Source organism: Delphinus delphis, chromosome 21, assembly GCF_949987515.2.
Source record: "Delphinus delphis chromosome 21, mDelDel1.2, whole genome shotgun sequence".
In the NCBI taxonomy this organism is placed as follows: Eukaryota; Metazoa; Chordata; class Mammalia; order Artiodactyla; family Delphinidae; genus Delphinus; species Delphinus delphis.
This window is the reverse complement of record NC_082703.1, coordinates 5985619-6009809: the sequence shown is the minus strand read 5'-3', so window position 1 is coordinate 6009809 and position 24191 is coordinate 5985619. Positions and strand designations below refer to the sequence as shown.

The 24191-nt window shown below is 52.1% G+C and overlaps 1 protein-coding gene across 3 annotated transcripts in view; it reads right to left on the bottom strand.

Annotated features, from left to right (window-relative positions):
* The window catches only part of FGFR1 (fibroblast growth factor receptor 1), a 47923-nt gene extending 27681 nt beyond the window's left edge, over positions 1-20242 (bottom strand). For all 3 annotated transcript variants that reach the window (XM_060001264.1, XM_060001265.1, XM_060001266.1), the window contains exons 1-2: positions 20111-20242; positions 12204-12382 (exon numbers count right to left, since the gene is read on the bottom strand). In XM_060001264.1, the coding sequence (XP_059857247.1) occupies positions 12204-12294 (91 nt within the window). In that variant the 5' untranslated portion in view covers positions 12295-12382; positions 20111-20242. The remainder of the gene's footprint in view (positions 1-12203; positions 12383-20110) is intronic.
* Between the last annotated feature and the right edge of the window lie 3949 nt (positions 20243-24191).

Sequence of the window (24191 nt, the reverse complement as noted above, 5' to 3'; positions counted from 1 at the left end):
CTCACTAGGCAAATAAATTTAAAAAATGGACTGGGAGTCTGAGGGTAGTGGGGAAAGGACACATATTCCGACATAAATGCCTCTTCGAAGCGTGCCCTTCAGGCATTAACACAGCCTTGAGAGTGCAAATAACGTGGACGAAAGCTTTAGATGCCGAAGCGAGACCTTCAATCAGTACGTAGTCAAAGAACCTGACGCTTCTAAGGTTTAAAAACTAATTCCTAAAACCGAAGGAAAATAAACCTTACTTCCCAAAGTCGACCCTGAAGTTGGATAATAAAGGGGCAGAGATTTCCGAATGCAAAAGGACCCTTCCAGGGGCTTCCCTGGTGGCGCAATGGTTGAGAGTCCACCTGCCGATGCAGGGGACACGGGTTTGTGCCCCGGTCCGGGAGGATCCCGCATGCCGCGGAGCGGCTGGGCCCGTGAGCCATGGCCGCTGAGCCTGCGCGTCCAGAGCCTGTGCTCCGCAACGGGAGAGGCCCGCGTACCGCAAAAAAAAAGAAACAAAAAAAAAACCAGACCCTTCCAACGATGGGAGAGCTGATCCACATTCCAAAGGTGGTGATAACTGACTTAAAGCCCCAAGCAACACAGAAGAAGGGTGTTCCAGGAAGAGGGTCTCCTTCCTTCCAGACAAGCTTTTAGACAACTTTCTACTCCTGGTCCTTCCTTCCTCCAATAAACCCCGGCAATCGGACTCAGCCCTCTTCTACTTCCTCGTTTCCCCCACCTCCCAGTACAGGGGTTAGAGCCGTAGGCACTGATATTAAATAGACCTGAGTCGAACTCTAGCTACACCATTTATTTTAGCTGTTCAACCTGGCAAGTGTTCGTTTGACCTCTCTGTGTCAGTTTCCTAAACCGTGAAATGGACACACAGCACCTACCTTATAGACAATTAATTGATATCAGATTCCCAAAGTGTGGTCCCTGGATGGCAGCATCAGCATCCTCTGGGAACTTGTTAGAACCACCCAGCTCGGGCCCCGCTGCAGAATCCAGAGCCCTGGGGGTGGAACTGTGGCAAAGGTTTTTTGTGATTTTTGTTTTTTTAAAAATTAATTAATTAATTTATTTTTGGCTGCGTTGGGTCTTTGTTGCTGTGTGTGGGATTCCTTTAGTTTCAGCGAGCGGGGCCTATTCTTCATTGGGGTGTGCAGACTTCTCACTGCTGTGGCTTTTCTTGTTGCTGGGCACTTGCTCTAGGCACGCAGCCTCAACAGTTGTTGTGCGTGGGCTCAGTAGTTGTGGCTCGCGGGCTCCAGAGCACAGGCTCAGTAGTTGTGGCTCACAGGCTCTAGAGCGCAGGCTCAGTAGTTGTGGTGCACGGGCTTAGCTGATCTGCGACATGTGGGATCTTCCCAGACCGGGGCTTGAACCCGTGTCCCCTGCACTGGCAGGTGGATTCTTAACCACTGCGCCACCAGGGAAGTCCCGGCAAGGGGTTTTAACAAGCCCACTGGGTGATGTGCCTGCCGGGAAAACCTGAGAACCACTGCATTAAGTGATATAAAGGACTCACTGTGGGGTAGCAATAATTATTTCTCACCTACTTTCCTTACCTTCCTGTTGAAAAGGATTTCATTCTTATCTTCCCCTTTTTTAAAGCTAGAAATTGTAGGTATCTTTTTTTCCCTAGTTCCTTTATTATTTAAAAAATTTTGGGGGGTAGTATAGTTGCTTGACAATGCTATGTTAGTTTCTGCTGTACAGCAATGTGAATCTGTTAAACATATACATATAGCCACTCTTTTTAAGATTCTTTTCCCAGATAGGCCGTTACCGAGTATTGAGTAGAGTTCCCTGTGCTATACAGTAGGTCCTTACTAGTTGTAGGTATCTTTTTCAAAAAAGAAAACGGATGGTTACCTCGCTGTGCGTTCATGCATGCATTCATTTCTTCAAAAAGTATTCATGGAGTGCCTAATGTGTATCAGACACTATTCTAAGGTGCTGGGGTAAACAAAGGAACGAACGACACCTCTGCCTTCATGATATATGTGTGCACACAAACGACAGTCAATCTGCCCCTTCACTTCAGGGAAGAGGCCCTCGCCTGTGGTTTCAGATGTCCTCATAACCTGAGTTTTATGTCCTTATTTGAGGTTGTCACTGGATGATGTTTTTTATTTTATTTTATTTTATTTTTTGCGGTACGCAGGCCTCTCACTGTTGTGGCCTCTCCCGTTACGGAGCCCAGGCTCTGGACGCGCAGGCTCAGCGGCCATGGCTCACGGGCCTAGCCACTCTGCGGCATGTGGGATCTTCCCGGACTGGGGCACGAACCCGCGTCCCCTGCATCGGCAGGCGGACTCTCAACCACTGCGCCACCAGGAAAGCCCCGGATGACGCTTTTTAAATGAGTCACTTATTGTATTTGCCTATGCGTAGTAAGAGCGACACTGGCCAGGGCTGGGCCTGACCCATGGTGAGGCTGGGGTAGGGTTGCCATTTGTCCTGGGCCTCCCAGTCAAGAGGGGCCTCCAAGAATTTTTGTGTTTTCCCCAAAAGGGCACACAGATAGTTACTGACAGAACTGGAAGAAAATATTTACCAAAAAACTTGCAATAAATCTGTGTTCTATTCCTGGGGCACACCTCAGACAGTATACCACAAATTAATTAATTTTGAAAATCCTGTAATTATTTTGTGACTAGCCCAACTACATCGTATTATATATATTTTTGTTTAAAACATTAATTTGTTAGATGTAAACACTAAGAAAAACAAAATTTCAGGACCCTTGTGGGGTTTTTTTTTTTGCTTTTCTTCACGCTTTAAATAAATATTTACTGGTAGCCTCAAAACAATGCTAACGCTTCAGGCTTGCTGAACCTTCTAACATGTTTATTTCCATCCATGAGACATCGTTGGACTACTTTAGAAACATTCCAGGTGGTTTACTGTGTCCCGGCAATACCACTATATTCTAGAATAAGTGTGACCTACGAGGAAAACTCAGGTGTGGCCTCTGATGCTTTAGCGACCTCTGATCCCAGACCTACTCCAAGTAGGAGGTCTCAGCTCCTGTGCAAAAGGCAGCCTCGATGGGGTTTTCGTTCCATTGATTATTCTAAGCTAGGGAATCACTTTCATTAGGGCAGCTCACAGACCTATGACCGACGCATAACCTCGCAGCCAAGAGCAGAAGAATGTCACACAAGAAATGCACAAGCGTCTCCAGCTGCCCTTACCCCAATCACACACATGGACATACCACCCCCGAAAGGGAGGTGAAGCCCAATTCCTGTGAGATAAAAGGGACGGACCCAGCAATGTTTAAATTCACATGTTGGTCTGCCTGTATTTCAGGAAGAAACCCAGTTTGATAGAGGGACATAGTATAATACACTGGAAAAAAAAAATTGGAGTCAGACCTACCTGAACCTGAATCCCACTTTCACCGCCTATCAACTAGACGACCTTAGACAAATTACTTAACTCCCTGAACCTCAGTTTCCTCATCCGATTTTGAAAATAAAACCTATGGCCATGGGATCAATGTAGAGGTAAAAATATGTAAAGGATGTGGAATGTGAAAATGTAATAAATAGTGTTTATTAATTATTATTTTTAAAGACCTTTACTGGTATTACCTTTCTGGGGCTATTTGGTACTGGGTAATCACAACTTTTAGAATATAAGTATCCTTGGATACATGGGCAAATTTTATTTGTAAAAGTATGTTCACTTAAATGCAAACTATTGAAAATAACTTAAGTGCCCAACAGTAAAGGCCTGGGTAAATAGATTTTGCACACCCATACTACTACATAGTTACTTAAGCATGATGGAAACGTCTCTGCATGGCAGGAAGTACCTGCTTACGTTACAAACCAGTATATAACATATAAATTCCATTTTTGAAAAGTTATGCTTGTATAAATGCAGGGAAAAAATCTATATAATTAGATTCACCAATAACAGTGATTATTTTTGGATGATGGGCATATAAGAGACTTTCTTTTTCTCTTTACAAGTCTATAATTTCTAAATTTTCCACAATGAACCCAGATTGCATATCAAAATATCCATGTTTTAAAAGAGCAATAAAAACATTCTTTCTGACTGCATACAACTTTGCTCTAGTGGAGGAAACAGCCATATGTTAAAAACTTCATAATGTGGGCTTCCCTGGTGGCGCAGTGGTTGAGAGTCCGCCTGGCGATTCAGGGGACACGGGTTCATGACCTGGTCTGGGAAGATCCCACATGCCGCGGAGCGGCTGGGCCCATGAGCCACGGCCGCTGAGCCTGCGCATCCGGAGCCCGTGCTCCGCCACGGGAGAGGCCACAACAGTGAGAGGCCCGCGTAACGCAAAAACAAACAAACAAACAAAAAACTCCATAATGTAAGGCAGAGGAAAGTAAGTGCCAGATTGAAAGTTACACAGAAAGGGGGTGGGGGGGGAAAGGAGTGATTAATTTGGAGACAGAGGAGGGCTTCAAGAGGGAGGTGGCCCTTAAGCTACTCCTTAAGCTAAGAGTAGAAATTACAAACAGTGAAAGCAGGAAAGGATAGGGATGGACATTTCCAGCTAAGGGACCAGGATAAACAGTTGTTATGTATGAATGTGTATGTTGTATTAAACAAGGGAAAAGGAAGTCTTATTTGGCCAGATGGATGGATGGATGAATGGGAGACAGGGAGGAAAGGAAGGAAGGAAGGAAGGAAGAAAACTAAATCAGTAAACAAATGGTGAAGGGACCACTAGCCAGGGGCTAGTTTTCGTCTGTAGAGAAAACAGAGGAGGGGCTAAGCTCTAAGTTCAACTTTCTTTGTTGATCAAATATATGACTCTCCAGTATTCATGGTTTTTAACCTCTTTCCCTGCCCAAGCTCATGACCACTAATGTTCACTCTTCGCCGAGAAACACAGCCACATTCACACCAACATTCACCTTCTTTTACACCACCCATCCCAGGAGCCTTGGCCACGATACAACACGTGGGCTCAGGAAGGAGCACTGAGTTTCGAGCTCCATCCGAGCCAACGGTTCTCGTGCTTGGAACTGACTGGACAAACCCCTCTCCCGAGGTTTCCGGTTTGCAAGGAGACAGCCTTTAAATGAAGGCAGTGGGCACCTCGTTTGGCAAGGGGGCAGGGGAGGGTCGATGCGAACCAAGAACAGGAGACGGGGGACTCAGGGTACAAGCCACAAGCAGCCCATCAGGCAAATGTCCCCCCGACTTGGCCGTCAGCGGCTGTAAGTCAGAGCAAGCCCCCAAGTTCAGAAGCAGCCCACAGTCTAGAACAGCGGTCCCCGACCTTTTTGGCACCAGGGACTGGCTCCGTGGAAGGCACTTTTTCCATGGACCGGGGTGAGGGAGGGGACGGTTTCGGGATGATTCAGGCGCATTACACTTACTGTGCACTTGATTTCTATTATTATTACATTGTAATATATAATGAAGTAATCATACAACTCACAATAATGCTGACAGGAGGCGGAGCTCAGGCAGTAATGGAAGCAGCTTTGCTCACTCACCCCCCCTCCCCTCCTGCTGTGCGGCCCTGTTCCTAACAGGCCACAGGCCAGTACCAGTCCGTGGCCCGGGGGTCGGGGACCCCCCGGTCTAGAAGGCTTCTCCTAGGAGGAAGCAGTTTGGGATTTACTCCAGGCCTTAAGAGACCAGGTAGAGCAGTTAACTTGCTGCTGAATCACTTGGGGGGCGGAGGTCGGGGACAGGGTGGGCCGAGAGAAGGGAATGCTGGGCGTAAGTCTGGATGAGCCTCCTCTCCAGAATGAACGGGGCGGCCTGGGCAGCTGAATTTGGGAGACCAGCAGTGCCAGAGCAGCTGGACTTTCCCGGTCAGCAGGGAAACAGTTGTCTCGTTGCCAGGCTTTGGGGAGGGAAGAGGCAAAGGTGGCGTCTACAGGGGGAGCTGGAGCCCCCAGTGGCCCCCGAGGATCGAGGCCCTGTAAAAACAGGGCACAGCTGCCGGTCAGGATCTCTGACCCCGGACCTCTCCCTCCCGGATAATGACTCCCCAGAACTCACTTCTCCCAAGGCCATCCCTCACGGCCCCAGACACGAGCCATCACTCACTATTTCGGCCTGACCGGGAGCAAGCATCCCGGCCGGGCCCTGCTGACCCACCTCCGGGCAGGGGCCACAGGCCCCAGAGGCATCCCTGACCCTCTCTCTCCAGTTCCTGCCCACCCAGGTCGTCACAGAAACCCGGGGGCAGCAGTGCGGCCTGCTTCTCTGTTTGGGCTCCCTCCCTTCCCCCTCCCTGGCCAGGGCTCTGGACAGACATTTGTTCTTCCCTGAGAAATTCCTCCTCCCTGACTTCGGGGAGCTGGCCGGCAAAGCCGGAGTGGAAAATCAGTGAAGCTAATGGTGCAGCAATGCAGCAGGCAGGGCCAAGAACACGGCCCTGGGGTGGCTCTGCCCGGCGTGGTCAAGTGGACACGTGAGCCCTCCGGCTCCTGCCTCACATTCTCCCCCTGCACCCACCCTCTGCAAAGCTCAGCTCCAGGAACGCTTGCAAACACACCCTTCCGAAGGCACCGAGCTACCTCTCTCTGGAGAGGGGGTGAGGGGCTGAGTGGAGTGCCCCGGGGAAACCTGGTGGCCCCGTGCCGCGCAGATTCCCACAGCCCGAAACCCTCCGGCCTTGCACTCCAGTGGGTCTCCCCACATCGCTCTCTGCCCTGTGGAATTCCACCCGCCTTCCGGCCCGGCGGGGGGAGAAACTCCTCTTCAATGTCCAGTGTCAATTAGAAGTAAACAGGTTCTTTTCACAAGAAAAAATTACGTTGCGGACGGGGTGGGGTGCAGCAGTGCTCCTGAATGTTCCCCTCCCACCCCCGGCAGCCACCCAACACTGGCCCACAGGACACTGGCCCCCAGGCCGCAGGTCCTCCGGCCACGCCCACTGGCCGCAGCCAGTAGGACCTCGGCCTGTGCGAGGCTGGTGGTGGGATGCCCTCCGGTACTTGTTCGGGGCTCCCCCTGCAGCCAGGCTGAAATGCATACCCCTTCGGGCCAAAGACAGCTGCGGGAGCCCCTGGGGGGTTGCCAGTGGCGGCCAGGGCCCAGGGCCGGACTTCAAGCTGGGGTGATGTCTCTGGCACCATTTGCAGCTCCCCGCCACGGGCCCAGGTTTCTGCAGAACACAAAGACAAAGCCTTGCTTTGTGGTGCCTGGCATCCAGGGGGCTTGCAGCCAGAAATGGAATCGTGCGGCTTTTCCATTAAGTGTAACCTCTCCCTCTTCGAGCGGCCACCAGACTCCTTCAAATCTGGGTAGGTGGGAGGAGCTGTAAAACCCCGGCCATTAAATCGTTTATTAGTTGCAGGTTTCTGAGCATGTAGGCAAGTATTTTGAGACGGCAAGGCTCTCATACCGTGCCCTCCACCATGTGGGGTCTGGGGGCTTTAGCCCAGGTTACTGCTGAAAAGGGGGTGAGGATCCCCATTCCCAATTACGAGAAGCGGCCTTGTAAACAGTTTTGGATTCACCCCCTTGTTTTTCTGCAAGTCTTATCCTAAACGAGAGAAAAATACACAAAAACAAGCCTCTTCGAGCTCGAAGTGTCTTTCAAGCTAGTGCTTATCTTTTTAAAGGGGCATTCTACTCCCCGGCCCACGACCCCGCTTCAGTCTCCCCCGCCCCCCTCCCCGCAAAGCCTGGTCTGAAACAAGCTCAGCCTCTTTAAGATCCCAAACTAGAGAAGGGAAAGGAGAGGGAGGAAGGAGGGAGGCTGGTTTTCCTGGAACCCTTATTAAATCAACTTTCCAAGGACAGCCAGAAACTTCAGGCCCTCCCCACTCCCTGAGGAGCATTTGCAGACTGGGGGAGGGGCTCCCGACACACACACACACACACACACACACACACACACACACACACACACACACACACACACACACACACACACAGAGCAAAGCCTTTCTAAAGGGCAAAAGCTCTCAGTCAGTGGGAGCAGGGTTTGGGGTAATTTGCTTTAAACTTTTGGGCAAACCTTTTAAATACAGAGTCCAGTCTTTTCTGAGGACAACAGCAGCATTGTTATTGAATAATCAGCAGGGCCGAGACCACGGCAATACTTTACATTTGTGAGATACCTTATAGTTCACAAAGCGTGGAGACAGATTTTTCCCTTAGGACTTCAGGTCTCTGAAGACGGTGGGGCCCATGTTCCGCCATCACAAAGCTCAGAAGGGATGATCTAGGAGAAGGGGTTGAACCACGAGAGGGACTGACTCAACCACATGGGGACCTGGGACCTGATGTCCATCCAAGTCTCGTGGGTTTCCGCTTCTGCGTCCTAAGGCACTCCAAGTCCATCCATGAAACAAGCCCTTTACCACGCGGGGTCTCCTCTGGGGTCCCAGGAAAAGGTACCCACATCTACCATTTCTGGCTCATTGACTATGTCCAGGCATGGTTCTTACAGCTTTGCAGGCATTTGTATCTGATATTCACAACGACCTTAGAAGCAGATGTTCATTACCAATATAGATCATAGAGTGTCAGAGAGGAGCTTTCCCAACAGCCAACAGTCGGTAAGCAATGGAGCCCAAATCAAAACCAAGGCAGTCCGGGGAGAACGTATGCCCGCAGGCTTGTACACGAACGCTCACAAGAGTTTTAGTAATAATAGCCCAAAGTGTTAGCAACCCAAATGGCCACCATCAAGTGAATGGATACACATTCCCCATATAATTCCATTATGTGAAATTCTAGAACAGGCAAAACTAACCTACAGTGACAGAAAGTAGATCCGTGGTTGCCTGGGTCCGGTGCTGCCAAGGGGACTGACTGCAGAGGGGCAGGAGGCAAGTTTGGGGGGTGATGAAAATGTTTCATATCTTGATTGACAGTTATGTGGGACAATGCTACATTTATCAAAACACTTCAAACTGCACGCTTAAAATTGGTGCATTTTATAGAATGCAAATGATACCTCAATTAAGTTGATTTTTTTAAAATGGCAGTGTAACTTCACTCTTCACTGCCACATCGCCTCCTCATAGCCCTCCTCACCTCTCCTACCCCCTCCCTCCTGTTTGCAGAGCGGGACTTTGTCATTTTCAAGACTTTCAGCCCCTTGACTCCACCCTCCATCACTGCCCCGGCTTCCTTTCCCAGTCTGGATGCACAACCAGAAGCTTCAGGACCACCATCACCCCCTCAACCCCTATTCCTTATGTTTCGACCCTTGGATACGATACTCCCTTCCTGCTTACAAGTACCCAGGTCCGAGATGCGTGCTATTCACTTTCTCCACCCTCCATCCCTGGGCTGCAAAACGGTTTGTTAGAGAAAGTTAAAAAAAATACTTTAGGGTCCACCATAAATTCATATTCCCAAAACTTATCCACCCCTCCTCATTGCCACCTATGCTGTGGCTGACCCAAATCTCTATCTACTCCTCAGAAACCTCCCACTCTGACTCACTCCCTTTACTCGCATCTTGTTCGTGTCTTTAGTCACCCGGAGTTGACATCCAACCTACTTAAACCCGTAGGTTGTTTTTTTTTAATTAAATTTATTTTTTTGGCTGCACTGGGTCTTCGTTGCTGTGCATGGGCTTTCTCTAGTTGTGGCGAGTAGGGGCTACTCTTCTTCGTTGTGGTGCGCGGGCTCTAAGCACACGGGCTTCAGTAGTCGTGGCACACGGGCTCAGTAGCTGTGGCTCGCGGGCTCTAGGGTGCAGGCTCAGTAGTTGTGGTGTGTGGGCTCAGTAGTTGTGGCGCATGGGCTTAGTTGCTTCAGTTGCTTAGTTGCTTAGTTGGTGCATGGGCTTAGCTGCTCTCGACCAGGGCTCGAACCCGTGTCCCCTGCATTGGCAGCCGGATCCTTACCACTGCGCCACCAGGGAAATCCTAAACCTGTAGATTCTATTTCTATAGTGTCTCTGCTATTTTTCCTTCCCTTACAATCCTCCACTCTAGTTCACTGCCTTTCTCTAGCTAGACATTCAGAACAACCGTTTAAGCAACTCGTCTTTCTGGCAACAGTGGTAGCAGCAGTAATAACTCCTAACTCTTTGCCTGTCAGTGCTTTACCTGGATTATCTCACTTAATCCTGTATTACTGCTCCATTTTAAAGATAAGCAAACTAAGACTTCCTGTGTTTGAGTAATTGGTCAAACCAAGTAATGCAGCTATTAGGTGGTGGAGCACGACTTTTTTTTTTAGAATTTTTAAAAAATAAATTTAATTTATTTATTTATTCATTCATTCATTTACGGCTGCATTGGGTCTTCGTTGCTGCGCGCGGGCTTTCTCTAGTTGCAGCGAGCAGGGGCTACTCTTCGTTGCAGCGCGTGGGCTTCTCATTGCGGTGGCTTCTCGTGTGTCGGAGCACAGGCTCTAGGTGCGCGGGCTTCAGTAGTTGCGGCACGGGGGCTCAGTAGTTGTGGCTCACAGGCTCTGGAGCGCAAGCTCAGTAGCTGTGGCACACAGGCTCTAGAGCACAGGCTCAGTAGTTGTGGCACACGGGCTTAGGTGCTCCGCGGCATGTGGGATCTTCCCAGACCAGGGCTCAAACCCGTGTCCCCTGCATTGGCAGGCAGATTCTTAACCACTGCGCCACCAGGGAAGCCCTGCGGAGCACAATTTAAACCTAGGTCCGCCTGACTTCTTCCTCCCATCCATCCAAACTCAGCTGCCTAAAAATCTGGAAGCTGGATTGTGTCACTTTCCTGCTCAAAACTTTTCAAGACTCCCAGTATCTACCCATTTAGGTACAGTTTCCTCAGCAGGGCATTACAGCTTTCCATATGCTAAGTCAGTCCAATTTGTCCAAGCATTCCGTCCCCCGACTACCTACACACCAGGTAAGTTGTTCTCTGTACACCTTATACGTCCTGCCCCAGCACCCTCACTCATGCTGCTCCACCTGGAACACCCTTCATCTCCCTCCCAGGCCCCTGCCCAGCTCTCTGGACCATCTCAATGACGGTGGCTGTCCCTCTGCCCCAGCATTCCCACTGCATTGTGTTATAACTCCACCGCGTGGTTTAAACACGGTCCACCTTGAGTTTAGCTGCCTCTGTGCTTGTCATCCTCTACCCGATGGTGAACTCCCTGCGGGCAGAGATGGTCCCTCCCACTCGGGGTCTCCAGTGTGTTCCAGGTCAGGCCTTGCCTTCAGTTCTGTCACGGAATACAACACCAATCTGCCTGCCCCAGCCAGTGCATCTTCTAGAAAGCCCCCCCCACCCGTCCCCCCTCCTTCTCCATCACCCTACAAGAGGGCAAATATCCTCACTCCTCATTCGTCACTCACACAGGTCCTGGCAGCGAGACTGGTGGCCCTTTAAACGCAGCCACCATGTTGTGCGCACACCTGAGCCCTTTACCCACCACCTGCCAACCTCCTCTGCTTCTGTCACCAGCCACTGGGTCACAAGCCACACTACCCTTTGGCAGCAGAAATGCCCGAATATTAGTTCTCAGAGACCTTCGAAAGCTGCCAGGTGTGCTGTACTTGTAATTTCCATGAAGTATTTTCACAAGTCCGGAAAAATCCCATCAGCAGTGGGTGCAAGTCTTTTCCGTCACTAATAATCCCTCCGAATTCCCAATAAACTACAGGTGTCTACCAGCGCCTACGCCCCGTAATGCTCCCTGGTTCTCAATCTCTTTGAAATCCCTCCAGCAGTATATCCAAAGCAAACCACTTACCAGGCCTCCAAACAGGGCCTGTGAGAGATGGTCAAGAAAGACAAAATGGCAGGCACGTGGCCATAATGGCCGACCCTCATAGAAGATATGTCTTTGGAACAATTTTCTAGAAGCCGGAGGTCTTTATGAAGCTCCCACAACCCTGCACATCCCCTGGACCCCGATCCAAGTTCTAAACCCAAATTCACAGGTCACTCGCACCCACTACACCGCCCAACCCCATTTTATATACATCATCTAGGTTAGGGAGCTAGCTCTTGGGTCCCAACCAGAAGTTCCTTTTTCAGAAGGAGAAAAGCATAAACCTCCCCCCTGAGCACGTCACCTCTGGCAGATGGATGTCACCAGCCTTCACGACCCAACCTCTGATGAAGCTGGCTGTGTCTGCAGCCAGGCCCCCACCAGCCCAGGTACCTCGGGAGCCTCTCCTACAGTCCAGGCGCCCTCTGCTCCACCTGGGATGGAGCCTTCGCAGTTGACCACATCACGTCCGTCCCAGCCCACCTTGTTGCTGAGGGCCGGGAGCCCAGGCTGCCCCTCGGCCCGCGCCTTACCTTGTTCCGGCAAGGTTGGCGCTGGCCTGGCAGTGCAGAGCGCGGCTGTGACCAGCACAGCCCAGAACAGGAGACACTTCCAGCTCCACATCCCAGTTCTGCAGTTAGAGGTTGGTGACAAGGCTCCACACCTCCATGGAGACTCTGCCGTGGGCTTAATCCTCCTGTGCAAGCTGACTCTGGGGACAGAAGAAAAACCCCAAAGTTAGGGGGGTCTGCATGGGGGATGAGGGCCAAGGAGAAAAAGAGGGAAGGCATGTCACATGGCCACCCTGCCCACAAGGGTGCCTGAAGCAATAACTAACTCCTTCAGACACAAGAAAGGAACTGTGGTCCTGTCCCAACGGTGAATTCAAGGTTATGCGCCTTAATTAGACCAAGGAGTGGTTCAGTTCAGTCCTACAACTATTTATTGAGTGTGGACTGTTTCCCATGTTGGGAAAATCATCAGAAAGTTCCCCGAGGCATGAGCCCCAAGATCATTTGTGCTGGGAAAGCGAACGGCCTCAGGAACGTCTCCCATAGGTGACCTGGGTGTGCAGATGTGACCTCTCCCAGTTTAAGACTCCACTCCCTCTAGGGCACACCAACCCTTCGGTGAGGGATAAAGAGAGATGAGGAATTATGGAAGAGGCCCAGAACTGGGAAATGGGAGCCAGGTGAGATGCTGACCCTCTCTGCACCGACGTGATGAGGAAGCTGAAATACACCATCTCCAAGGTTCTTTCTTTTTGTCTCTAAAACTGGATGCATCTCAGGGACCTCTGGTTCTACCAGCTTCCCTCACAGAGAGAACACAACTCTCACCAGCTACATAAAAAGGGCCTCAGAGTAGGGAGCCGTGAGCTGGATCCAGTTCTCCCCGAGGCTGAGAGGGGACGGCAGACGTCCAACAGAAATGGATCCAGAAGTGGGGAAAGGTCGTGCTGAAGAATAAGGGTTCTTGCAAGGCCTGACTCAAAGATGGCTCGTGCCAGCCCCGGTGAAAGGCACAGACTGCGGTCCTTTATCCTTCTCAGGTCCGAACGGGTAAAATTGAAAACAACCCTCCAAGGTCTTCAGGATAATGGTCTTTCCCGCTCAACATTTACCAAGTGATAAGACTTTCTGGGCACCGTTTGGGCTACGAGGGGGTGACACCCTCTCTGTCTTCCAGGTGGCTTTTGCCCTAGATACTCCAGGGAACCATCCAAGTTATTCGGAGAATCCACTTCCCCGGAACATGCCCTAATGTGGTGCTTCAGCCGGGCCTCCCCCTGAGCCACACAGGGCCCCTTGTGAGTGAGTCAGGCGCGGCTGGCAGAAAACCCCCTAGAATTCTTGGCCTCGTTCACAAGCGCCTGCCAGCGGGAAGACGCAGGCACTGCCGCTGCTAGCTCCCTCCCAAGGCTTTCCTGAAATTTTTTAATGATTTCAAACCAAAGGAGAAGTAAACACCTCTATTTTTCTAAATTTAGGAAAGGGACTAGACAAGGCAGAATCGAACAAGTATTTACTGAATACTCAGGACGTGCCAAGCACGGACTAGGTAAGATTTTAAACTATAAAAATTCATTTCTTCCCCACTGTGAACTGAAGGGGAGGGGTGGGAATTATTACTGCCCTTTAAGCAACGGGGAAACTGAGACGCAAAGAGGTTAAGTGCTTTGCCCAAAGATGTGCAGTGAGATGGCAAGGGCACCGGGTCTACGTCACCTGGGTTTTCGGATGCCAGAGACCAGGGTGGGAGGAAGCGATAAGGGGGTGATCAAACCTGGCTCTACCGGACGCAAGCTCATTTTCTCCAGAGGGCATCCCTGTGTCACACAAAAGCCATGTAAATAAGGACAGATCCGAGGTGACTCTTGGCAATGGGAGAGCCTTTGATTCTCCTTTCCTTTGCTCTAGAGAAAGACCCTTGGAAGCAGCTCATGGATATGCCATCTAGGACACAGGATGGGGCATGATTCCCGGCCGGGGATAGAAGTGATGCTTGCCAGAGGACATCCCAAAACCACATTCCACATCTCATTACATCCCAAAGATACAGCAAATGGATGCAGGCCAGTCACCGAGAAAGGTACACCTGACTAAGGACTTAAGTAAATCCCATAGTAATGGCCAGAGTCATGAATGAATTTTTAGTATCCAACAGGAAAGGGTGGTATCATCTCGAGATGATGAAGCTTGTTTGCAAAGGTAGCAGGCAGGCAGCTCCCACCACCACTCGGCCGCTCTGTCCCCTGAAAAGCCTGTCTACCTCCTCGCAGGTGTGGTCTGCCTGCTGACTGCCCTCTTTCAGCTCTGTGATCAATGCACTTCAAAATAATCTGGCAGTTTCCCTGCAAAAGTCTCTTCCTCTCCTCCCCCCCTGGGCCTTGAGTCCCACATCTGTAAAACAAAGGATGGTCAGAAAACCCAGCCCCCCGGCCCCCAGGCACCCACTCCTGGAATGAGAAGGGGTAAGCGGGCTCACAACCTATTGTGGAAAACACAGGGACGCGAACTAGTCCCCAGACTATCTGGGACCCTAGGGACTGCCACCTCCCCCTTCACCTCACCTTCTTCCCATTCTAATTAATGAATTCTTTAAGTCTCTTAGGAACAGTCTCCTTCCTCCACTGCCTGACAGATGTGACCTGTAGCCCTGCAGGTGCACACAGCAGCCGGCCCCTCAGCCTCTCCCCATCAGTCACGTCTCCTGGGACTGGCAGCCCAGCTCCTGCTCTGGGTGCAGAGGTCCTCACTGGGGAACGAGGAGAGTTGGGGGACACATGCCATCTCACTTATCCCACTTGTCATCGGAGGGAGCTAAAACAGTTGCCTTGCCTACACCACAGGAGGTTACGAGCTTCAAATGGGGGGCATGGGTGAAAGTATCTGCTCTCTCCTCTCTAAAGCCCTAATCAAATGTAAGGAATTATATATAAACATTGTGCTTTGAGTCACTTCTTGATAGCAATCTCAGGAGACTTTGGTAATTGGCAACCGGAGGACATGAACTTCCTGCCTTTACAAAGGCATTTCTCACCATCCATCTTTACAAACCCCACACTCTAGACCTAGCTGTCCCATTAGGTGGCCCCTCGTGGCTACAGAGCCCTTGAAATGTGGCCCGTGCGAGGCAGGATGTGCTAGAAACGAAAAATACATTCAAGAATGTGGAGCCTTTCATTGATTTTCTTAAACTGATTACATGTTCAAAAGATGATATTCCACATATATTGGGCTAAAGCAAATACAGTATAAAAACTGAAACAAACGAATTAAGGAAAATGAATTTCACCTGTTCCCTTTTTCTTAATTTCAAACGTGGCTACTGGGCTTCCCTGGTGGCGCAGTGGTTGGGAGTCCGCCTGCCAATGCAGGGGACACGGGTTCGTGCCCCGGTGCGGGAAGATCCCACATGCCGCGGAGCGGCTGGGCCCGTGAGCCATGGCCGCTGAGCCTGCGCGTCCGGAGCCTGCGCTCCGCAATGGGAGAGGCCACAACAGTGAGAGGCCCGCGTACCACAAAAAAAACCAAAAAGCGTGGCTACTGGAAAAATCTGAGATTCCATGTGGCCTGTGTTACACTGTAGGGGACAGGACAGCTCTGGGCAACCTCCGTGCCCTGCCAAGCGTTCTTCTTTGCCCTTCCTCTGTCTTCAGCGGGCTCTCTCATTCGCGGAGCCCCACCTCAAACAGCCAGGTCCTCTTCTACAAGTCTTTCTTGGGCCTTGGGAGGATCCTCTGAATTTCCAAAAACACCATAGGGTCTCAAGCTCCTTAAGAGCAGGGTCTATATCCAATTAACCTTTGTCAATGACCTTAGCACCTAACACCCACACGGCAGAGGCTGGTACATTTGGGAACTGGAGGCGTAAATGAATGAAACGAAGAGAGGCCGATGGAAACGAAACTGACAGAGCCACGCTTGCAGAGAAGAGGTTGACAATGCCAGAGGAAATCGTCCAGCACTCCTTGTTAGCCAGCCAAACTCGATCTCAAAGCATACCAACCCGGACATTTTCTAAACATCTCGATTCCTCAGACTTGAGGAAGTGACGCCCAAACTTTAATCCCTTTAGACGGGAGTAAGACTTAACAGAAATGGTGGCTTTCCCCAAAAGTGACCAACAATGAGCATCCCTGCTCATTGGTGAGAGTGGCAGGACAAGTTCTTAATAAACATCTGAAAAAACACATGCAGCTCAGCTTGAGAAATTGTACCGGCTCCAAGAGAAACGCTAATTTAAAAGTTTTTAGTCTCTGTCAAAAAGAGTGCCCAAATGTCCTTGGGAGTGAGGTATGTAAAAAGCAAGTAGTAATAAGAGAAACCCTAAGTGCTCCACGGTAATCTAGGCAGCCTTGCTACTGAAGACAGAATGGGCTTGTGGACCACCACATGCTTGGAGGTGTTCACCCAGGTGAGGGCTATTTACTTGGAGCCCAAACATGGCTTTTTTAATTGCAAGTGGAATGGTGATGAGGAGAGAATTTCTAAGGGAAATGCAAACTTAGGGAGAAAAGCAACTCTCCTAGCCCAAGTCTGGTTTTTAATCCTCTCCGGAAACCCCAGAACCTTCTCTGAAGTTCTGCATCTGGACTCCCACCAGTCCCGGGTTCACTCAGACCTTTCCCAAAGCTCTTGCGATGAAATATGCAAGATGTATTTCCCAAGAGGAAATTAAGCTCCTCTCAAGTGATGTGAGGCCCTTTCAGAGCAAGATGTTTGGACCCCTTCTGTCTACCTTCTTTTCCTTCAGCAGCAACAGGCTCAAACTGTCCTAGGAAGCTCTTAACTAACAGCCATTTTGATGAGACAGATTAAACAATGGAGGCCCAAGGAAGCATTCAGAGGCTGCTGAAAGCCCAAGCTCACAGGAGCAGATCTCCTGTTTTAGGGGTCTCGCTCCAGGTCGACACCCAAGAGCAAACAAAGCAAAACCTCATGGACTTTTCTCGGTCTCCATGGCTGGAGGCTACCTACTGGACGCTCAACTCAGTTCTCCTAGCCCCCAGAGTGCACCAGGAACAAAGCTGGGCCAGGCTTAGGGATGCCTGGAGATGCTCTGATCCTCTTCCTCAAGGCAGGGTGGGGTCATGGCAATGACCATGCTCCTCTCAATGTCTTCCCGTGCTTCTGCTCCACTTGCTCTTCTAAGGGTGCCTAACGGAACTTTCTCACATCCTCCATGGCCAGGAGCCAGGGAAAAGAAGGACCCAAGACTGCCTACTCTGGAGCCAAAGGAAGAGGTGCCCACTCTGGCCCGAATCCCATTTGTGAAATGCCTCCAAAATGCACATTTCTACGGGCTTGGTCAAAGCAGACAGTGAGAGCACGCTATCCAAGTGACTCGCCACCCGGATGGCCCTCATTAAAAAGCTGACACTCAGCTATGACTAAGAGTAAGTGCAACAGACGTTTCAAGGAGCTCGTCACCGATGCAGTACACAACCATCCCAGCTGGAGCCAAGCCTCCAGCAGCCTCCCTGTCCCCAGACACCCTGCGCTCCTCCGGGGGTCTGCAGCAGCCCTGGAGCTTCTCCCAACCAACTGGGGGGAAATATGTAAACAAGTCATTAGGGAGGTAGTCCCGTAAGGTAGCTGGGTCCTCTGCAAGGGCTCTCGCTCCGACACTCACTCGAAGGAAGGGCTATGACCCAGGCTTGGGGGTAATCGGCCAGACAGAGGCATGTCCCACGGGGCCCTGCTACTTAGCTCTTAAACAAGCCTCAGAGAGGAAACCGGGAGCCCGGGCCAACAGGGGAAAATGGCCACTTTCTGCTCAACAGTCTCAAGGCTAAGGTTCTACAATTTAGAAGGTATTCCAAAAAAAGCTCTGGGCCGGAGGTGCAAAGGGCAGGGCACATCTGCAGAGGAAACAGTCACCTTAATTACCATGTCTAGAGAAAGTGCGATTTCATTACAGCCTCCAAACTACTGCCCAAAGGAGGAAACCAGAGAAGTGTTTTCAATTTGAAAGAGGCTGGAAAGGAGAGGGTGAGAGAACAACTCTCCCCACCCTTCTGCAACTTGGGAGCCAGAAAGTGCTTTCCTGCCTTGAGGTTAGAACCAGAAAAACCCTCCACAGTCCTTTCAAACCTCCACCCGGTCCTGACTTGGTAAAACGCCCCCCACTTCAGTGTCCGGGAGCTGCCGTCCAAAGAACTCCTTAAAAACACCCAGGGAGCGACAGCCCGGGGCCTCCCTCCCACGCCCGGGCCGCTGCGCCCCGGGCTCGCTCCAGGGAGGGTGGAAAAGGGACGCGTGACGCCACCGCCGGGCGGCCCGAGACCCGGCGGCGGGCTCCGGACAGGGTCAGACGTTCCCACTGCTCCAGCTGTAACTGAAGGGAGGAGAATGTAATGCTTTGGTTCCAGAAACTTCCGTGAGGGCCAGTTCTGGGTCTGACCATCTCTAGCAGATGAGATGGGCCACCCCCGAAAAACTTGGCCCCCTCTTCTACGATGCCTCTTTTTCACACGAGCCAGAAAGCACCACCTCCATATCAGATCCTAAATAACTTGGCATCCAGGGCAACTTCTCTTCTCAAATCCCAACGCCTCATCCCCAAGTCTTAAGAAATCTTAAAGAGCGAGGTGGTACGGCCAAATTGAATAATCCCAGTTTTAATCTGGGGGAGGGGGGAGGGAGGAAGAGGGATGTTCTTGTGACTGCGGTGTACCCGTGTGGGGTGAAACGGAACCAGATGCGGCGGCTACATCTGGAAAATCGGGGCGGGGGGGGAGTGGTGGGGGAGAAAGACACCGCAGAAACTTTGAAAAGGGCTAAAGCTTCTGGGCCCAGAAAGGAGAAGTAGGCTTCACCGCTCCCCCTCGCCCCCCACCCCCTCGCCCAAAGGCGTCTGGCTGCCTTCACAGGCTATGAGTTAAATGAACTGCGACTACAAAGTAAACAAATTCCTCTGCAAATGAGCGTTCTAGCCCCTCTTCTACTAACCCCAAACATAACGGGAAGGCGGAGCGGGGACAGAGGGTTCTGGGCCCGAGAAGCAACCTGCATCGCAGCCGAGTGAACCGCACGGGACAAAACCCTCATCCCTTCCCCCACCTCCTCGAACCAGATTGGAACTGAACATTCCCCTCCCCCCCGACCCCATAATGGGGCTTAACATCACCCGCTGGGCGCCCTCCCCTTCCCCAAACTTCCGATCCTTTCAGAGATGGACTAAGTCGAAGATAAGCGCCTCTGGAAAAGGGAATTCCTTTCTCGCTCTCCGCTAAGGCAGATTCAGCCATTTGGTGACGACACCCCCTTAAAACCTATTCGAAGAGAAGCTAACCTACCCCTCCACTTCCTTCCCCCTTCAGGCCCCCAGCCGCCCACCCACCCGCAACTGCGACCCCAGACCTTCCCGGAGGTGGAAAAGGACTTAGAAAGACCCCGGATTTTTAGCGTGCCACCCAAAGCTACCTGCTGGATTGGGGTGAGTCCCCACGGGTGGACTAAAAGGAGATGGAGTGGAATGCGGCGCGCGCGCGCGCGCGCACACACACACACACACACACACACCCCACCTCGCTGCCCACTCCCGCCCGCCTCCCCAGTCCCAGGAAACCGAGGGCCGCCGCCGCCTCGGCCCCGGCCCTGTCCCTGCCCGGACTCACCGCCGAGCCGCCGCCGCCTCGCCACCTCCCCAGCGCGAGTTGGCGGAAAAGTTGAGCGGCGGGCGGATCGGTGGGACCGGCTCGGGGAGGGGGCGCAGGAGGCGACGCGAGTGGAGGGAAGGGAGGGGAGACAAAAGGGGGGCGCCGAGCGCTGGGGAGGGAGCCGGCGGTGGAGGGGGGCGGGTAACGAGTGGAGGGAGGCGCCGGACCCGACTGGGTTGCGGCCGGGGAGAGCGCGCAGCCGGGAGGCTCCAGCGCCGGGGGCCGCTCGGGACGCGGAGCCCGCCCCGGATCCGGGGGCGCCGCGGCTCTTACCTCACTCGGCGCTGCGGTTCCGCCTCTGGAGGGTCCGCCGTGGCTTGTGCGGGCGGGCGGGCGCCCGCGTCCCCGGCTCCGGCCCGCCTCCCCCGGGCTCCGCTCGGGTCCTGGCGGGGCCGCGAGAGCCCCACTGCCGGCGCTCGACTCCCAGTGGCGCTCGGAGCTCGGCGCCTCCGGCCCGGGCGGGAACAATGGAGCCGAAGCTGGTGCCCCGGAGGCGGGGCGGGGGGAGGGCTCCGGTCCGCCGCCCGGGATTTCCAGACCCCGTAGCCCCCCTCTCCAGAACCGGGCGGCGGCCCTCACGCTTCTGGCAGCCCGGGCTCCATAGCCCTGCCGGGGCCCCGGCGCCGCGGCTTGCCCGACTGCCGCACTGGTCCCCTGCGCCCCGCGGGGCGCCCCTCGGACCGGAGAAAAGTCCTCGGGCTCCGCCGCTCTTCCAGCTGCGGCGCGCACTGGCGGCTGGGGAAGGCGAGGTCGCCGCAATGCGCTAAGCAGAGTCTCGGTCCTGTCTGGACGTCGCCGCCCAGCTCCGGGCACAGCCCGGGCTCCTCCGCGCGCTGCGGCTGGACCAGAGTTCGGGCTCCCGCTCGCCGCCGCCGCTGCCGCGGAAGCCGCCGCACCAGTGCCCGCAGGAGCGCTCCGAGCGCTGTGCGCCGGCGGGGCGCGAGGACTCGCTCTCTCACTCCCACCCCGCGCTGGTCCCACCTCCTCCTCCTCCCCCTGCAGCTGCCTGCTGGGCCTTGTAGTTTCCGAGCCGCGGCCCCCGAGAAGGGGGAGCGGGCTGAGCGGCCCCGCGCTCCGCTGCTCCTTTCCTGCGGTCTGGCCTCCTTTGGCGCGCGTGCCCCTCTATCTGAGCATCGCCAGGAGCGCGCCCAAATTTCGGGCGGTGGCAGAATGAGCAGTTGTGAGGATGAGGTGGGGAGACGCTGTAGCCCTGAGGTTGCACATGGTAGCATGGGCTTTGGAGTCGGACTGTGTGCCTTGGGGAAACGATGTTCTCGCTCTACATCTCAGTTTTCTCATCTGTAAAAGGGGGGTAAGAGTACTTTCCGCATAGAATTTAGGATTAAATGATAGCCTGGCACATAGTTACTCAGTAAATCCAAGCTGCTTTTATTCATGAGAAGGTCTGCTCCCTCCTCAGACCCTTCACTTTCCCCAGCCACATAGCCTAGGTTTTGTGGTCCAGGGAGCTGGGTTTTGTCAATTCTACAGCACCGTTCTTGGCCTCCAGAAGTCTTCAGCCTGCGGAGAACGTTTCGGAAGCAAAGAGTAAGTGAGAGGAGCTGTGGGGGGTGTTGTTGGTTTGGAAATTAATCAGAGCCCACCCAGTGCACACTCCAGTACTCTATGGAACCCGAGGAAAAGTGGCTAAAATGCCCTTTCCCCTGGGTCCTTCCTCAAAGTGGTATAATCTAGTAGGTTCCCTAATCCAGATGGGCATCTGTCCTCCGAGGAACTTCTAAAAAATACACACTCTTAGACCTGCTCAGACTCGAGGAATCAGGCTGTCCCAAGAAGGAGCAAAGAGGTTTTTTTTTCTACCACTCACACTGTGTCAGTAGGGGACCACCGGAAGGGTGAGAAATATGTCATCCTAGGTATGAGAGGCACCTCCATTATGGCCCACTACTTAGGAACCGTTTGATTTTGGACAGGTCATGCATCTGAAAGAAATCAAGACCTGTTTATATATTTTCCCCCAATTGGTTGGGACTGCCTCACAAAGTTGTCACCAGAATCAAATGAAATAATGGATGTCAGTGCATTCAAAGTGCTAGTTTTGATATAAATAAAGTTACTATGGAAGTTAATGGTAGGGTCTGTTCCCTCATTCTCACCTAACCCACAAGATTCTGGAAGCTCAAAAACTGAATAAGATAAGCCCCCTCCACCCCCGCCCCTACCATTTAAGGAAGGGTCTCCAAGTTATTTCTTTTTTTTTTTCTTTCCTTCTTTCTTTTTCTTCTTCTTCTTTTTTTTTTGGCCATGCAGCACGGCTTGTGGGATCTTAGTTCCCCAACCAGGGATCGAACCTGGCCCTAGCAGTGAAAGTCCTAACCACTGGACCGCCAGGGAATTCCCTCCAAGTTATTTTTTTTTATTGGACTAGCAGGAGAAAGAATAGTGATCACTGTAGTGTCATTCACATAGTAGGAGCTCAATAAATGTTTGTGAACTGACTGAAGAGTAAATAAATAAATATTTATGCAAGTGAAGGAAAATTAAACTAAATAAAAAGCAGGAACTCCATATTTGTTGAGTAAATGGACTTCAGTCATTGTTTATAGGGTTATAAGCCTATCTCTCCGCCCTTCAACCCTTCTGCTCCTGATCAGACTCTATTTATCCTCCCATATAAGCTGCCCATCCATTAGGCCTCCTTCATTTTATGATTTTTTATAAATTTATTTATTTATTTATTTATGCCTGTGTTCGGTCTTTGCTGCTGCGCGCAGGCTTTCTCTACTTGTGGCGAGTGGGGGCTACTCTTCATTGCGGTGCGCGGGCTTCTCATTGCGGTGGCTTCTCTTGTTGCGGAGCACGGGCTCTAGGCGCACAGGCTTCAGTAGTTGTGGCACATGGGCTTAGTTGCTCTGTGGCATGTGGGATCTCCCCAGACCAGGGCTTGAACCCGTGTACCCTGCATTGGCAGGTGGATTCTTAGCCACTGCGCCACGAGGGAAGTCCCCCTCCTTCATTTTATTTTATTTTTATTTTTTTAAAAAAATTATTTATTTTTGGCTGCGTTGGGTCTTCATTGCTGGACGCAGGCTTTCTCTAGTTGCTGCAAGCAGGGGCTACTCTTCATTGCAGTGCACGGGCTTCTCATTGCAGTGGCTTCTTTTCTTGTGGAGCATGGGCTCTAGGCACGTGGGCTTCAGTAGTTGTGGCTCTCAGGCTCTAGAGCACAGGCTCAGTAGTTGTGGTGCATGGGCTCAGTAGTTGTGGTGCACGGGCTTAGTTGCTCCGCAGCATGTGGGATCTTCCCGGACCAGGGCTCGAACCCGTGTCCCCTGCACTAGCAGTCGGATTCTTAACCACTGCGCCACCAGGGAAGCCCCCCTCCTTCATTTTAAATCATGCTCATTCCAGGCCTGTTAGAAGGCCAAACTTACACCCCTCCCCCTTGGAGGGGCCTTCCCAGCCAATCCCAGCTCTGTCAGTCCCTGGAACCTCTACTGACCTTCTGGTATATCCCATTGATTTGATATTTAACATTACTTTGTTAGTTGTCTTTTTTACTCTTTCTCTCTAACCAGCTGCTAAACTGTTCTAGAGCCCGGATCCCATCTATGTATTTGACCTAGCTCAGGACTCCCGTCCGGAGGTGTCTCGTTATATTGTTGATGGACTTGATTATAAACCTGGGTGACTAGATGAGGAAATACAGTTTGAGGGAATATGATTGGGGAGACAAGCAAAGGACGATCCAGCATTTAACATCCAGCTACTGCTTTCCCACTTTGTTACTGGAAGAGAATAGTTCACACTTCCTCTCTCTGATTCTTCTGAAACAGAGTTTTTTAAATCCAGCCCCTTTGCCTTCTGATTTAGAAGCACTTTAGGAGTACCTTGAACCCCAAAGACGAGGCTGAAGAACGTGCCCTTGGTTTGAACAGAAAGAAAATGGTTTTGATGCCTGCCTGTTTGGTGTTGAACGGCATCGACCCGGTGCTGAACAAATTTCTCTGTAGATGTAGCAAGAAACCAAAATGAAAGCAAGTGGTCAACTTGATAGCTCTCCCACCCCCAGTTCTCAGGGAAACCACCAAAGACAGCGCAGTGGGGAAGGTGAGAAACCCAGGGAACCAACGAACGGCCTGTCCACAGACCACAGACGGGGATCCTGAATAACTGAGAGCACGAGTCTTCTCTCCTCCCAGCCCAGCTCCCCTTCGGAGCTGCTGCTTCCCCTCCTCTTCCTGAAAGGCAGACCCTCCACTTCAGGATGGGCCCCAGGCCGTTGGAGGGAGAGCCTCCCCAGGGTAGCCCCGAGCAGCTCCAGGCAGAGGGGGTCAGGCAGTCGCCCTGCTGCCTCTGTCCTGCTCTGAGGACGCCTGGCACCTTGCCTCCC